This window comes from Punica granatum, chromosome 2 (assembly GCF_007655135.1).
Source record: "Punica granatum isolate Tunisia-2019 chromosome 2, ASM765513v2, whole genome shotgun sequence".
Taxonomy (NCBI): Eukaryota; Viridiplantae; Streptophyta; class Magnoliopsida; order Myrtales; family Lythraceae; genus Punica; species Punica granatum.
This window is the reverse complement of record NC_045128.1, coordinates 30,479,325-30,490,094: the sequence shown is the minus strand read 5'-3', so window position 1 is coordinate 30,490,094 and position 10,770 is coordinate 30,479,325. Positions and strand designations below refer to the sequence as shown.

Genomic DNA, 10,770 nt, shown 5'->3' with positions numbered 1-10,770 from the left:
TATGGTCTTCCTCAAAATCTGCACAAAGCCATGGGAAAGATTTTATGGTTGGGTTTGCCACGCAATCAGTGGCACATTGCAAAATCAAAATTAGAAGAACAAAAGGTTAAGGAAGATGATGGAAAAAGAGGGACTGGCAATAAAAGCCACCAATTTCCGAATCCCAAAATTGTGTTCCACTTAATAGGTTGGCTACATTGGTGAGCTACTCCCTTCCACGTGGTCCATTCATGGGTTTCCATGTGTTATAGGTACACCTTGGCAAGTAGCAAGTTGACTTGGACCAAGTTGATGGCACCCGAGAACAGGCCGAAAATATCATTTCTAATTATCCACAAAACTCTTCAAAATGATGAGACAAGTCACAAGTATCAAAGATTTAACAAAGTGCTTTTTTCCAAGTCTCCGGTGATATTAATACTGGATTTATAAATGATTGAGCTAATTTTCAATATAAAAACTCGAATTGATAAATTGTGATATTCAATATTGTATAAACCAAATAATTTATGTCTATTTTTTTCAATTGAATTAATAACTCTCAACAAATTTCAAGCTCTTAAATCGGTTCACTCATAGTGTAGTTTGTAATATAAGTGGCAGTTGCCTTAAGAGATTTTTTTTTTAAAAGTTACATGGGAGGTCCATAAGCTAGTACAATGAAATCGAAATACTAAATATCTAACAAAGGGCAAGAGTGATCCAACCTAAATATCAAACTCGAGATTTCTTGATTACTAGGCAAGGACGTACGCAATCAAGTTATACGCTTTTTTATATTAAGAGATATTAAGGAAGAAGAATTTTGACTACTGAGCGGGACAATGTCTGTCCTAGGACTGACCATTAATGAAGTGCACGGGCAGTTTCCTCATTGAATGGTCACAAAGTACTTGCGATGAGCTGGTCATATCTTCATCTATCCCTACATAATTTTCTTGTCCTCATGATCCTATATAAGCCCCGTCTTGCATTGGCTTCTCCACCTCCGACTTCACAAATCTAATTTCGCATTTCCTCCCGAAATGTCGAGCAATTCGGTAGCCTTGCTACTCTTTGTCATGCTCCTCTTCCTCGCGTCTTCTCCCACAATCTCCCCGAATGCAGTTTTTGTGGCCGCCGCAAGGCCACTGAACTCAGAACGCCCCCGAGAATATGCAACCCTGGAGCCAAAACCAAGTCCAGTGAATGGCAGCTTCAACCAGAGCCGGAGCGTGGAGAGCTGCCTTCCCAAGGGGAGGCGCTACAATTCAGCACCGAGCCGGTATATAAACTATCAACCCCTTGGCTCCTCGCTGTGTACGTCTCCAAGCAAGAACGACACTCGAGAACCTTGACATAGTTACTGTGTATAGAATGATCCCGGCTAGAGTTTGCTCGGGTAACATATACTCATATATATATGTATATGGAAAAGTAAAGGTTATATAAGGATGGTGATGACGTAAAGTCTTTCCTATTCTTGTGTATATATATGATAGGCAAAGATAGCCATGATGTATACTGCAATGTGAAATGATCAAAGTTGTCTTATGCTATAGTATTTCAGAATGTATTGTATTATATTGTATTCCACAAATACCCTATTATCGATTAATCAAGTTTAATCCAGATCCATTAAGGGTGTAAATAATTATATTATTATATTTCCTCTAAATAAAAGTCTCCTCTCTCCTGGGAAGATATCTCGTGTCCGACTGGTCCCACAGTATAATTAATCACTGTTGAAATGACTACTCGACTGTGGATTATTAATCATTGTCCCATTAGTTCATCGTACCAAGTGACATATATAACATAAGCATAAAATACTTTATTCTCTGTGATCACTCACGGCTTTTTCTTCTCAAGATATACCGCGGCATAATTTTATTTTAAGAAATGCACATTTTTGGGGGATTTTTTTTTTATGGTGCCATGGCTTACGATTTATGCTTAAACTGCCAAAAGTGGCCGAAAGTTTAGTACATGCCATTCAGTTAACACATGTAACATGTTTGCCACAGGGGCTCTTCAACATATTTGTGCTTTTACAGCCAAAGGAGATATACAGGAAGGATTTTTTTTTTTTGTGGGTACATATGAAACATATTTATTTCATTGTGAAGATCATTACTCTCGATTTTAGTACATTCAATTGGTATGTCCCATAGATGATATACGTGAAGGAATTTTTTTTTTCGATTATAAGGGAAGCTCATAGATCTAGTATAATAAAATAGAGTATATGTAATTTTAGTGAATATCGAACATGAATTCTTTATTATCAAGTTAGACCGTGCACCACTACTTTACGTGTTCTTTTGATAAGAAATTTTTATACTGTAGAAGAATCCCAAAGAAGGCATATAAGTTGCCAAACCGCGAAATCAAAGGTACTATTTTCAAAAAATATCTAAAGCAACAAATTCAATGAAGATCGGACGACCTATTGATTGTGGATATGGACCTGAACAATCTGGATCATCTGACTGACCGTGCATCCAAATTCGGATCGAGGAGACGACGAATTCATCTTTCCCATTGTAAATGTATGTAAACTTATTGTTTACACTCTTTTTCAACACCTTGTGAGGGATTGACGATGATTCGAGACGGGTTAATAGGTCTAAGAAATCTCATGACTGGACAGAAAAATGATCGAGGCCCAAGACGTGAAGACAAATGGAGCCCAGTTAGAGCAATCCGCGACTCGACCTATTTATGTTATGGCCAGCTATATTTTATTTGGTCTTGTTTCTTGGACTATTCTATTTCTAGCAGAGCAAAGTATCAAATTAATACACCATGTTGTCAACAACCCTCAATTTGATACATACAACCAATTTTATACACAACGTTCGATTCTGCCTATCAAAAATATCTAAAACGACGTAGCTTTTAATCTATATTTTTTAAAACAAATATCAATACGACGTCATTTTGAATATTTTGATAGACGGAATCGACCGTGGTGTATGAAATTGATGACAAAATTTATTCATATACCAAATTGAAGGTTGCGAACGATGTGGTATATCAATATGATGGTTTTTTTCACATTTCTATTCTCTATCTTAAACAAGAAACTAGACAGGATTTTCTAGGCCAATATTGTCAACGCCCATGATAAATACTATGTTTGACATTTATCGTAACAACTTTCAACGCATCAATCAAAATTAACGTTTCTTCTCTCCACCTGGATCGACTGATCAAGTCACGTGATGTTGTTAGAATTCATGACAGAACACTCACGCAATTTCATCACATGTTTTAGTAGAAATTTGTTTCTTAGAAGTATGATTAAATGATGCGATTAACGTACGTAAGTGCGAAGAAATATCGTATTTAACAAAATACAACTTATTTTGTCGAAAAATCCAAAGGGGGGGAATGAGTTGGGAGACAAGCAAGACAAAAACGGTGCGTTTTGGGCCGTGTTTATGGTGAGGAAGCAAAGTTAACGAAAGAGACTTTTCATGGAAAAACCAGTCAGCTGACAGCTTAATCGGAGACTCTCAGGCCAACACCGCCCACCACCGCTTCCGCCTCTTCGCTCCCCCCCTGGAGCCCTCTCGTCCGACGGTCAGCGATCCTCCGTCCGTCCCTTTTCCGGACACTTACTTGCGTACGTGCGTGACCGATGGGCTGCTCCTCCTCCCTTCCAGGTAGAAGCCCCGTCTCTTGGTCATCCTTTCATCTGAACAAGATTCAATTCGGGTGAATTCTGCGGTTGTCTGGTTTGCTCAGCTGATTAGTTTATTAGAATCACTGGTTCCTTCTTGGGCTCTGCTGTAATTCGGATCGAATTTTGTGATTATGCGTGTGATTGTTGTCGATTATTGTTCTAGCGTTCAGTAATTAGGGTTTCTGTTTCTGTTTTCTCGAATGGGGGAGCTGTGGGAGTGTCCTGATTTGGTGCATTTGTTCGAATTGGGCGCGGCTCTGATAGATTTCGTGGTTAATTCGGGAATTCGCGTGGTGTTTTTCAATTGAATTGGGATTGGTTGTTCGCAGATAGGAACTCGGGAAGGTTGAGTGGACTCAATTCAGAGAATAGTGGAGCAACTGATGCAAAAAATCTGCGCGTCAAGGTTCATCCGCGTCATGTTTTCTCTCGCAACATCTTCTTTAGTATTCTCAAACACGAAAGTCGTGCTTTTTTCAGAGAATTATTTGTTTTAGATGGCAAAATTACATTTTTCTTTTATGTGATTCTTATAGTCTGCTAGAAGCAATGTTCCAAGCTGTTCTTCAAATTTGACTTCCCACGATTGGGATTCTTTGATGTTTCCTTGGTTTTTGTGATTGAGTTGTCTATATACATCCGACTGCAAGTTTTGCCCGGGAAGGAAGGGGTACCTTTTTTTATTATTCTCCAAAATCTCCATGACAAGTTCACATTCTGCTGCAATCTTCTTCTACAGCTAGTATTGCTTGGTGATTCAGGCGTCGGTAAAAGTTGTATTGTTCTCCGATTCGTTCGTGGTCAGTTCGATCCAACATCCAAGGCAAGGGATCCCGATATCTTTCTGAATTTTACATCTTTTTTTTTTAAATATACTTATGATTCTTATGAAATGTATCTTATTGGCTAATTCCTTATGATCCTTGTCATTATCCTTCTCTCCATAATGCGTCTGGGCTTTAGCATTTGATTATGCGAGGAAGGTCCTTCTTGATAATTAACTTCTTCTGAAACTTTCAGGTCACTATTGGAGCATCATTCCTGTCTCAGACTATAGCATTGCAAGATTCGACGACAGTCAAGTTTGAAATATGGGATACTGCCGGTCAAGAGAGGTATTGAAGTTGGATTGGTTGATGTATCTTAATATGACAAATAGTCTTTCTAGGTTTTTCATTTGTCTTCTTCAACGTGCCATCTCCTTTACTGGATCATTGATGCTTTCCTATCAAAAGGTGAATTGGTTGCCTTCTCTTATCAAGGTATGCAGCTCTTGCACCACTTTACTATAGAGGTGCTTCAGTAGCAGTGGTGGTTTACGATATAACAAGCCCTGAATCTTTTCAGAAGGCCCAGTATTGGGTAAAGGTATCTCTCTTTTGGAAATTTTAGTTGTCGATGTTTCTGTATTATTTGAATGAAGTGATGTTGTGGACGAGATTGTTGAAGGCACGTTTTATTCTACAGGAGTTGCAGAAACACGGTAGCCCTGATATGGTGATGGCTTTAGTTGGCAATAAGGCTGACCTTCTTGAGAATCGAGAGGTCTCTGACCAGGTAAGGGAAACAATCTGGAGTTGATTGTAATTTGTTAGCCGTTTAATTGCCATGTTCAATTGAATGTATTTGATGCAAATTCATGTTGTTTTGAAAGGATGGCATGGAGTATGCTGAGAAGAATAGGATGTTCTTCATCGAGACATCTGCAAAAACTGCAGATAATATAAACCAGCTGTTTGAGGTACATTCGTTGGACGTATTTACTTTTATTCATGTGTTGGCTTAGCTGCAATATGTATATTTGCATTGATCCCCTATAGTCCCAGTAATATGATTACAGAGAAGCCACAATTATTTGTGCTTGCTGGTCTGCATTACTTGACCTTGAACAGAGTGTACCCTATAGATTTTTTCGGATTAATAAAATCAACATTGTTTGCGTGACTGCCCTGTAAACTGAGCAAGTTGTGACAGTGTAAACTTGATTTGGTATTTCGGCTCTTTACTTCTATGGACAGACACTGCAGGCCAGCTTCTTCCTGACAAATTTGAAACTGAAAAACTAACCACAACATCCTTGAATTTCTCATGTATGTTCCTGCCAAACTATTTGCCGCTACATCTAGTTGAGATATTGCCTTTGAGGGGCTCCTTGTGTTCTTCTCTGCCTTGCCAGGCTAGTCGGCCTCGGCAAGGCGGGTTGGCATATCTTGGCCAAGGAGGACTTGGCCTTCCTAGGCTGAGCTTGGGCACCATGAGATCCACCCTCAAAGGTGCTTCGGTTCAGAGAGGTTTGGACTTGAGGCTTTTTTTTTCTTTTTTTTTTTAATTTCTTTTATTTAGAGGGCAACTATGTGATTAGATTGTTGTCTCGCTTTCCTGTTTGGATTTGTGATGTTGGGGCTCGAACATATGCCGAGGAGATAACGGAACATCTACTCTTGAACAGGAAATCGCAAAGCGACTGCCGCGCCCAGCCTCTTCGTGATCGAAGTGCGTCCCGAACTCGACCGGCATCACGGGGAGGAAGAAGGAACACGTTGCTCCGGGTGTTTTGATATATTTTGTCTGTACATACCATTATTGTATGCCGAGGCGCTCTATTCTCACTATCATAAAAGGTGGCTTTATTTTCCCCTCTTGTTTGCTCTACATGTATTGTGATAATAAAATTATCCCAATTCTCACTGCCAATTGTTTACCCTTTTTTTTTAATTGATGTAACTAATTTTTCAGGGATTTTTTTTTATATATTTATATATTCTTGTACGCAAGGCGAGGAATTGAAATGGTCCAATAATAATAATGTGTTGATAGAAGATTAATTAATTGATTGATAAAATTATTGTTTCATCATGATGATAATCAATATCATTCTATGTCACCAACTCCTGCTCGAACACGACGAACCCGTGATTAGGGAAAGCGAGGGATGGACGGTGATGATTAGACGGGATGCGGGGCCCGGTGATGCGTTTGGTGGATGGGATTGATCTCTCACCTGCTGCTGCGAATACCGTTGACATAGCGGAGGACCGTAATTGGCCTTTCCGGTACCGTAGCGGCGTTACTATTGGGACCTTCCAGCGTGGGCCGACAGGTCTAATTGCTTGCGTGTGCACCGACCATGGACTTGGAAAATATTCGGTGACAATTACATGATTATATGACCGTAAAAACTCAACTAGCGGTCGATACATGTGAAGGCGAAGAAGGATATTTTAATAAATTATAAACTGTATATTTTTACATATATCAGTTGTTGTTGAGTTTTACGCAATAATCTGGTTGTGTTATAATCACTAAACATTTTATTTTCATAGTGGCAAAATTTGAATTCCGACACGCTCTCTAGTCTTAGGAGCAGTGTATGGCGTTGTGAAACACGACTTTTCTTAATTAGGAGGCTAGTCGAATGTCGGTTCAGGCCTGGAGGCGAAGGGATAGATAGAGGTAGTTCTTTTTTTCTTTTTCTTTTTTTATTTTTTTTGGGGGGGATAAAAGAGTTAGTTAATTTTGCAGTTGGCTAAGGGGAGCAAAGAAGTCCAAAAAGTCATCAAACCTTTTGGTCACGCCACATCTTTCTCTGCAACTTCTCTCTTTCCCCACAGAAGGAAGAAGAAGAAGAAGAAGAAGACAACCGACGACTCGGTTTTTTTTTTTTTTTTTTAATCAACAATCACAATAATAATCATCTAATTGCATAAACAAAACCAACCCAATATCACACTGTTTAACCTTGACCCGAAGAAGAATTTAATCATTTCCCTCTTTTTCTTTCTTTCATTTCCGTCATTTCTTTCGTTTCCTCGTTTCTGTTCTCCATTCTTTACCGGGAGGGCGATCACCGTCTGCCTTACTTCCATATCATATCTATGGCGACTCCTGCGTTTCTTCATTAGCTTCCCACGTCACAGCTCGAGAATTGCAAGCTCTGTCTGTCTGTGCGGGGAACGAATTCTTTATTCGTCCCTGGGGATTACCGAAATTCTGTCTGTTGTCGTAGTTCCGTTTCCGGGTTGGGTTTTCGCTGCAATTCAGTCAATTCCCTCACGTGGGTCTCTCTCCTCTTGGCCTTGTAGTCTCAAATTCTGAATCTTTATCGATGGAGGGTTGCTGATTCTGTTCTGGGAATTCCTCGTTTTGCCCTGAAATCACCAGAGGGAGGAATCGTTGTTCGCCCGAGGGTGCAGTTGGGAGATGGGGGATCGGAAGGGCGAGTTGGTAGGGGCGCTCGCCGACTCGGTGAGGGAGATCGCCGGGCTGCCCGAGTGCAGGAACATCTGCAAGAACATGTACAGCAACCTGGTGCGGAGGATTAAGCTGCTGAGCCCCCTGTTTGAGGAGCTCAAGGATGGAGACCAGGAAATTGGGGAAGAAGACTTGGAGGGGTTGGAGGTGCTGAAGAGAGCATTGGATTCTGCTAAGGTTGTGCTCAAGTCTGTGAATCAGGGAAGCAAGCTTTACCAGGTGCGAACTTTTCAGTATTATTCATCGGAATTTTGAGGATTGTGTCTCAGTTTCTTTGGTTTATTAATGTGAAGAACTACATGCATTCTTTCTATATCGGTTCATTAGAATGATTCGGTTTAAGGATGGTATGCATTGTTGACTTGTATAACGTGGAAGCAGTAGAAGGATTTTGTTTCGTGATTGATGTTTCTCGGAATCATGATCACTTGATCAGCAAAGACTCAGGAACAGCGCATGATTTTGTGAGATATTCGTAAAGTCTACGGTTATCGACTGCTGTTGGAAGCTTGCCTAAAATTAGCAGCAGAGATTCTAGCAGTAGCCCGAATGCTGAATTTTTCCGGTGAAGTTGGTTCAGTTTTCTTGCAAATTTGTTGTCGAGAACAGAGAATATTTATTCCCTTATATTGTCGACAATAGATGCAGCTTGTGAAAGAACTGCACCAACTGTGCCAGGAGAAAGACTATTCTACCTTGGTTAGATACGGTCTCGTTAGGAAGTCGAGTTTATGAAATTGTCATGGAAACAAATCAGTCTTCTTATTGAAGTTGAGAAGCAGTTGATTTTCTTTTGCAGGCTTTCCAGTGGGACAAGAGTGCTGCAAAATTCCACCGGGTGACGGAGCAGATAGAAGAGGCACTCAGTCAGGTCCCTTATACGAAGCTCGACATTCCGGAAGAAGTTCGCGAACAGGTCGATAGTCAAATTTATTTTGCTTAGTTTTTAAGATGGAAATGTCAGATTTTTGGACATGTTCTTATGTGCTGTGTGCAGATTGAACTGGTGCATGCTCAATTCAAGAGAGCCAAATCGAAGGGGGAAGGGACTGACTTACAGCTCGTGATGGACTTGGACGTGGCACAGAAGGAGAAGGACGTAGAACCCACAGTGCTGAAGAGGCTGTCGGAGAAGCTTCAGCTCAGGACTATCAATGACCTAAAGAAAGAGTCGCTTGCGATACACGAACTGGTTATTGCTAGCGGGGCCGATCCCGAAAATTGCTTGGAGGTGATGTCCTCGTTGCTAAAGAAGCTAAAGGACTGCGTCCTTAAGGAGAATCCCGAGGCTGATGCCAGTGAGGGTGAGAAGAGTCCGATGAAGCATAGGTCTCCAGTCATTCCTGATGATTTTCGGTGCCCGGTTTCTCTCGAGCTGATGAAAGATCCTGTCATCGTTTCCACTGGACAGGTGCTTAAGGATGTCCAGTTTCTGCTAATTGTTTCTCGATAAGTTTGAATTTGAAAGCTTGAGCTGATAGATGATATGTTGAAGCACAGTGATCATATTCATTGGTAACTGAATACAATCTCTTGTTGCTTTTCTATTTTGGCAGACGTACGAGAGATCGTGCATCCAGAAATGGCTTGATGCTGGCCATCGCACATGCCCAAAGACGCAGCAGACGCTCCTTCACACAGCCCTGACTCCAAACTATGTCCTCAAGAGCCTAATCGCCCTTTGGTGCGACAGCAATGGAGTCGAGCTTCCAAAGAAGCAAGGCAGCTGCCGGAGCAAGAAGTCAGGAGGGGGAAGTGGTGCTTCTGACTGTGATCGGGCAGCCATTGATGCCCTCCTAGAGAAGCTCGCAAATGGGAACACCGACCAACAAAGGGCTGCTGCTGGTGAGCTCCGTCTCCTGGCCAAGAGGAATGCTGATAATAGGATTTGCATTGCAGAGGCTGGTGCGATTCCACTCCTTGTGGAACTGCTATCCTCACCGGATCCTCGGACCCAGGAACATGCGGTGACAGCTCTCCTCAACCTCTCGATAAATGAGAGCAACAAAGGGACAATTGTAAATGCGGGAGCTATTCCGGACATAGTGGACGTGCTGAAGAAGGGGAGCATGGAGGCAAGAGAGAATGCCGCCGCAACCCTTTTTAGCCTATCAGTGGTGGACGAGAACAAGGTGGCAATTGGTGCTGCTGGGGCAATTCCGGCCCTTATAAGCCTATTGTGCGATGGGTCTCCGAGGGGGAAGAAGGACGCTGCCACTGCGATATTCAACCTCTGCATCTACCAGGGCAACAAGGCCCGGGCAATCCGGGCTGGGATTGTGGGCCCGCTCATGGGGCTCCTGAGGGACTCCGGCGGTGGGATGGTGGATGAGGCCCTGGCGATATTGGCAATCCTCGTCAGCCACCCAGAGGGGAAGACTGCAATAGGGCTAGCGGAGCCGATCCCAGTCCTGGTGGAGGTCATCAGGACTGGCTCACCACGGAACCGGGAGAATGCATCTGCTGTCCTCTGGTCGCTCTGCTCGGGAGATCTGGAGCAGCTTAGGCTAGCGAGGGAGCTCGGGGCGGAGGAGATCCTGAGGGAGCTCTTGGAGAGTGGGACGGATCGGGCTAAGAGGAAGGCTGGGACTTTGCTCGAGCAGTTTCCGCGTCTCGATGCAGCTCCTCCTTTGTGACATCTTTGCTAGTGTGCTGTTTTTTCTCAATGTAATGGGTAATGTTATAGAGGTAGTTGATATCAATACTCTTCCTCAAAAGATGTAAAATTACATTTGTACAAGTGAAATTGAAAGTAGTGCAATGCAGAATTGCAGACTGAAATTTCCAGCAAATCTGAGAAGTTCGAGATTGTGGTGATACAAATTACAAGTGGAAGAAGGCTGGAAGGC

The 10,770-nt window shown here is 42.1% G+C and overlaps 2 protein-coding genes across 2 annotated transcripts; both read left to right on the top strand.

The window, feature by feature from the left end:
- The first annotated feature begins 3,425 nt into the window (after nucleotides 1–3,425).
- On the top strand, nucleotides 3,426–6,405 carry LOC116198205 (ras-related protein RABF1). The gene is made up of 8 exons (XM_031528560.1): nucleotides 3,426–3,650; nucleotides 4,000–4,076; nucleotides 4,410–4,493; nucleotides 4,691–4,785; nucleotides 4,933–5,038; nucleotides 5,138–5,227; nucleotides 5,325–5,411; nucleotides 6,120–6,405. Exons 1-8 carry the CDS (start codon nucleotides 3,626–3,628, stop codon nucleotides 6,156–6,158), a joined length of 603 nt encoding a protein of 200 aa, XP_031384420.1. The 5' UTR covers nucleotides 3,426–3,625; the 3' UTR covers nucleotides 6,159–6,405.
- Nucleotides 6,406–7,363: 958 nt separating this feature from the next.
- LOC116198203 (U-box domain-containing protein 14) lies at nucleotides 7,364–10,713 on the top strand. The gene is made up of 5 exons (XM_031528558.1): nucleotides 7,364–7,724; nucleotides 7,832–8,140; nucleotides 8,721–8,837; nucleotides 8,919–9,332; nucleotides 9,478–10,713. Exons 2-5 carry the CDS (start codon nucleotides 7,871–7,873, stop codon nucleotides 10,555–10,557), a joined length of 1,881 nt encoding a protein of 626 aa, XP_031384418.1. The 5' UTR covers nucleotides 7,364–7,724; nucleotides 7,832–7,870; the 3' UTR covers nucleotides 10,558–10,713.
- Nucleotides 10,714–10,770: the final 57 nt, after the last annotated feature.

Excerpts from the sequence above, each read along its gene's own strand:
- LOC116198205 (XM_031528560.1), top strand. The coding sequence starts at position 3,626 with ATGGGCTGCTCCTCCTCCCTTCCAG. Across the intron at positions 4,494-4,690 it reads AGTTCGATCCAACATCCAAG|GTCACTATTGGAGCATCATT; the intron begins GCAAGGGATCCC and ends TGAAACTTTCAG. Across the intron at positions 5,228-5,324 it reads ATCGAGAGGTCTCTGACCAG|GATGGCATGGAGTATGCTGA; the intron begins GTAAGGGAAACA and ends TTGTTTTGAAAG.
- LOC116198203 (XM_031528558.1), top strand. The coding sequence starts at position 7,871 with ATGGGGGATCGGAAGGGCGAGTTGGTAGGGGCGCTCGCCGACTCGGTG. Across the intron at positions 8,838-8,918 it reads CGGAAGAAGTTCGCGAACAG|ATTGAACTGGTGCATGCTCA; the intron begins GTCGATAGTCAA and ends TGCTGTGTGCAG. Across the intron at positions 9,333-9,477 it reads TCATCGTTTCCACTGGACAG|ACGTACGAGAGATCGTGCAT; the intron begins GTGCTTAAGGAT and ends CTATTTTGGCAG.